The sequence below is a fragment of the Glycine soja genome, chromosome 18 (genome assembly GCF_004193775.1).
Source record: "Glycine soja cultivar W05 chromosome 18, ASM419377v2, whole genome shotgun sequence".
Taxonomy (NCBI): domain Eukaryota; kingdom Viridiplantae; phylum Streptophyta; class Magnoliopsida; order Fabales; family Fabaceae; genus Glycine; species Glycine soja.
This window is the reverse complement of record NC_041019.1, coordinates 29,187,521-29,192,510: the sequence shown is the minus strand read 5'-3', so window position 1 is coordinate 29,192,510 and position 4,990 is coordinate 29,187,521. Positions and strand designations below refer to the sequence as shown.

Below are 4,990 nucleotides of genomic sequence, written 5' to 3'. Positions count from 1 at the left end.
TTATACAACATCAGCATACTTGTCATGATATCAAACGTACCTGTAATTTGACATCAAGGCATAAAAGATAAGATGTAATCCTCTTTCTCATCCAATGGAAGAGCTTTTATAATCGTAAACTTAATGGGATTTTCTATCAACCAATCAATTGCTCTATGTCTAAGTGCACCATTAAAATTAGGTATATTATCTAGCTCACTCACCACTTCATGTACCACTTCTTGAGCTTCTTTTATCTCCATCTTTTTTTTGTTCTCCATCTTCTTCTTAGTCACTTCAATAAATTCTTTCAATGACTCGGCTACTTCTTTCATTGAGGAAATCATCCCTTCTTTCTCTCCACTCTTACTTGGGCGAATGTTTTTTCTCGTGGCAGAACTTGATCCCTCTAAGTCAAAACTCACACTATGAATTGCTTCCTCTTCATTTGTTTCTTTGCTCATGATATCATCTGCATCTAATGCATTTTCTGCTCCGAGTCCAGTAGCTCTATCCTTTGCACATAGGTCAACAATATCATCCCAATTAGGAATGACTTTGAATCGAAATCGTTTGGCCTCTTCATGTGACTTGAAAAAAAATAAAAACATGTTAATAACAAAACAAATAATAACTACTATTGAATAAAATTAAAAGATAATTGGCTACCTTAACATATTCATTCCATGCAATTTCATTTTCAACGGTAATCATGTACTTTGTGCTATCCCAGTCAAATCCACTTTGACTAAGAATGTCACTCACAATTCCATACCATGTTCTCCAAAGCTTAAAACGATTCTTAACATTATCTGCCATGAGGTGAACTCCAAAACGCTTGGACAAAATTTGAGCTGCAGTACTATATGCTACTGCTTTCCAATTTCCATCACCTTTATTGCCCAAATTTCTTTGATCTCTAAGCACATCAGCTAGCACACACTCCATTTCCAAGTTCCATGCGAAGTAACTTCTTGTGTCCTCACTAGACATCTTTCTTTTTCCACTTGACTTGTTCTTCACATTGCTTGATTCCATTTCTCTAGACAAAAAAAAAATAATCTCTCATATATAATTACAGATATATAAAGGTGAGACATGTCAAATTAGCATTCTACGAAAGTATAAAATTAACTACACATAAAAAGAAAACAAAATCCAAAGTATTATGAAATACAAAAATCCAAAGTATCACACATACATGAGTATAGAGTCAATTACACATAAGAAACAAAATTCAAATCCACTAAAGACATCTCCCTAATCAAAGTTTCTTCTTATTTGATAGGTGGCAAACATATTCATTGCTAAAGTATCACGAAATCTTGTCCATTCCTCAGTCGCTTGGATAGTTGTGACTTCATCTCCAATATTATTTGTGACTCTTTCCATTTGTTGATTAATTAACTCATTGTCAACAATAGATAAAAGTTCCAAGTCTTGGGCTTCCAAAATTGGATCACTATGTTGTTCATCTCTTATGAAATTATGTAGCATGAAACAAGCATTAATAATTCTTATTTGTGTTTTTATATCAAAAAAAGAAGGAGTTCTTAATATACTCCATCTTTTCTTCAATACCCCAAATGACCTTTCAATAACATTTCTTGCACTTGCATGACGAAGATTAAATAACTCCTTATAGTTTTGAGGAGTGTTTTCGATCCACTCATTAAGATGATATCTAGTCCCTCGATAAGGTGCTAAAAATCCAGGGCCATTTGTATACCCCGCATCCACAAGAAAATATTTACCTACAATGGTTAAAAAAATATTATATATAAAAATGTGCATATTTCTTTTATATGTTAAATAAAGTTTCATCATTTCATGATATTACCATTTGGTATATGGAGACAATTTTGACGATGCAAAGCATCTCGCAATACTCGAGAATCTCCTGCTGACCCTTCCCACCCGGGCAACACATATATAAACCTTAAATCTGGACCACAAACTCCTAAAACATTTGTAGAGATATCACCTTTTCTATTACGATATCTAGGTCTATCTTCTGCAGAAACTGTTACTGGAATATGTATCCCATCAAGTGCTCCAATTGAATTCTACAAACATTTGAAAATAAAAAATAAGTCACAATCACTTAAAGTACCTTATAATTACTAACAAATGACAAACTCACCTTAAACCATCTCCATTTGTTTTCCACCGAGCCCTCTATATTATACTCATGGAACTTCAAATATTCTTTGCTTACTTTCATTATAGCTCGCAGGACATTCTTGAATTGCCTACTAATTGTTTCCATGGATCTACAATAACTAAAGTGCACAACTCTATACTTTAGGTTGTGAGCAAGGATATGAAAAAACATTGCCACAACTTCATCTATAGGATCATTTTTTGTTTTTACCAATTGCCCTTTCTCTTGTAAAATTCTACAAACCTTAAAAAATGCCTTTTTACTGACCCTTAATTGTTCAATGCAATCAGTTTCTGTTCCCCTGTATAGACGATTGAGGAAACTATGCCTTTCTAATTCCAAATTTCGGGCAGGTTCCTTAACAAAGTACTTGTCATGATACCAAGTCAGTGCACCCAAAAGCATAGTGACAACACTAACAATAATGAAAAATACTTGTTCAAGTTCTTCTTCCTCCTCTTCATCTCTTCTACGTTTTCTTGAAGCAGCTGAAGCATCAACTATACTACTTTCCATTTCTTGACTATCCACACTATATAACTAAAAGAAAAGTAATATAATAACAAAGGATGTTATTAACTTTAATAAACTATTCACAAAAGCTCTATGACAAAGAAAGAAAAAAAGAAAATAACAAATAGTATATATAATGCATAAAATTATGGGTAAAGTTTTCTTTCCCTTACCTATGAGGCACAACAGAATTTGTATTGAAATCCTAGTGGAACAACAAATTTATTATACATTAAAAAATCCTAGTGCTGACAAGTTTATTATACATTAACTTTTTTATAAAGACAAGCAGCATGGTTATTAAGAAAGTGGAGTATGGTTATTAAGTTTCAGCGGTAATTTATTAAGTTTATTATACACATGACAGTCTGATTTTGTTAACTTTTCCTTGTAAGTTGAAAATTTTGATTAAATGAAAGGTTTTAAAACAGCTTTGTAATTATAATTTCAGCTATAACGTCAAGGTTTTTGGATTATTTATTTATTTATTTATATTAAGAAAACAAAATGTATCTACAATTTCTCACTTACAATGTCAAAACTCGCGACAAAATGATGATCAAAATTGAAAACCTTAGTTATATGCCATGTGGAGATTTAAGAAAATTATAAACACACTCATGACCCACCAATAATTTCTCATCAGCTTGGTTCTGATCTCAGGGTATAAGTCAAAGTCAAATCTATTTTTTTCAATTTAAAAATAAACCAGTTGGGTTTCGTGAGCTGTCATACAACTTGTTTATTGGTTGACTAAGATTGCATACCACCGGCTGGTTCAATGTCTCTAATAAACAACCACATTTTGAATATGTATCACGGAGAAATTGACTAAGACCATAGACACATAATGGCCTAAAACTTCCTAATAATTTTTCCTAGCTATGTAGATCAAAATTTAGGGTGAACAAATGCTAGTGTATGAGCACATTCCAAATGGCACTTTGATGGATAGTCTCTCGGGTACTTTCAATTCCTTCACTACTCTGTTACCATGCATGCTAACAAAAACTAAAAAATTAACTATTGGCATTTACCCGATAAAAAAAAGCATACATACTGTATCAGACTCAAATATATAAATAAATAGGGATGGAGTGAAGAGAATTTTTTTTCTGTAAATTTATACAATCTCATTTCTCTTGACTATTAACAAGCAAACCTCTTAATACAAAATGGACCTGTTAAGATCCTGATTTTAATACAAACTTGTAGATGAATATGTTAGACAAGTGGCCTCAGATATCTTAAGAAGGGGGGGTTGAATTAAGATATTCCAAACTACTTCCCTAATTAAAAATCTGTTTCACTTTCTATTCAAGTTATAAATTCCCTTAACAATGAACTTCTTAAATATTGATTCAAATAAAACAATTTGAATATGAATATAAAGCAATAATAAACAAAGGAGTTTAAGGGAAAAGAAAGTGCAAACTCAGATTTATACTGGTTCGGCCACACCCTTGTGCCTACATCTAGTCCCCAAGCAACCCGCTTGAGAGTTCCACTATCTTGTAAATTCCTTTTACAAGTTCTAAACACACAAGGACAATCTTTCCTTTGTGTTTAGAATTCTTTTACAACAAGAGACCCTCGGTCTCTTAATCCCTTAGAGATTTAGAAGAAGAAGAAGAATGAATCTCTCTAGAAAGAGATAGATTTTACAGATTGAGCACTCAAATAATTCCTTAATGAATTGCAATTGAATTGGCCAAGGAATTCTTAAGAGGATAAAATGATTTTGCTCTTTGAGAGGATAAACACTTGTTGTTCTGAAAAACTCTAAGCAAATTCGTGTTATAAGTCACATATATATAGACCATTGGTGGTCATGAAAAAAACCTTTGAGAAGTTGTGACTCTTAGAAAGATTTTTCTGAAAATCTTGTCTGGTAATCGATTAACGGATTTGTGTAATCGATTACAGCTTTTAAAATTTGAATTAAAACGTTTATTAACTGCTGGTAATCGATTACCAAAATTGTGTAATCGATTACACAGTCTAAAATTTGAATTCAAATTTTTAGTAGCTGTTGTAAAGCATATTTGGCCACTGGTAATCGATTACCAGAGAGTAAATCCTTTGAAAAACACTTTTTAATTTAAATTACTTGGCCAAACCTTTTGCTAATTCAATTAGGAATTCCCTTCCTAATATACTAGTGATCTTCTTGATGTTGTGACTTGTATTCTTGAAGTATTGTCTTGAATTTAAACTTGAAAAGCCCATTTGCATTTATTGCATCATATCATCATGATCATCATCAAAACACCAAAGGCATTTGCATCTACAATCTCCCCCTTTTTGATGATGACAATACAAGTCCTGAAATCA

General features: G+C 32.2%; 1 protein-coding gene across 1 annotated transcript; it reads right to left on the bottom strand.

Moving 5' to 3' along the window:
• Window positions 1-267: 267 nt before the first annotated feature.
• On the bottom strand, window positions 268-1,021 carry LOC114397147. The gene is made up of 3 exons (XM_028359261.1): window positions 649-1,021; window positions 298-569; window positions 268-274 (listed from the first exon to the last, which is right to left on the bottom strand). Exons 1-3 carry the CDS (start codon window positions 1,015-1,017, stop codon window positions 268-270), a joined length of 648 nt encoding a protein of 215 aa, XP_028215062.1. The 5' UTR covers window positions 1,018-1,021.
• Window positions 1,022-4,990: the final 3,969 nt, after the last annotated feature.

Bases quoted from the DNA above. Each gene is read 5' to 3' on its own strand.
- LOC114397147 (XM_028359261.1), bottom strand. From the start codon at position 1,017: ATGGAATCAAGCAATGTGAAGAACAAGTCAAGTGGAAAAAGAAAGATG. The intron at 570-648 runs GTAGCCAATTAT...TTTTTTTTCAAG, and splicing joins CATGGAATGAATATGTTAAG to TCACATGAAGAGGCCAAACG.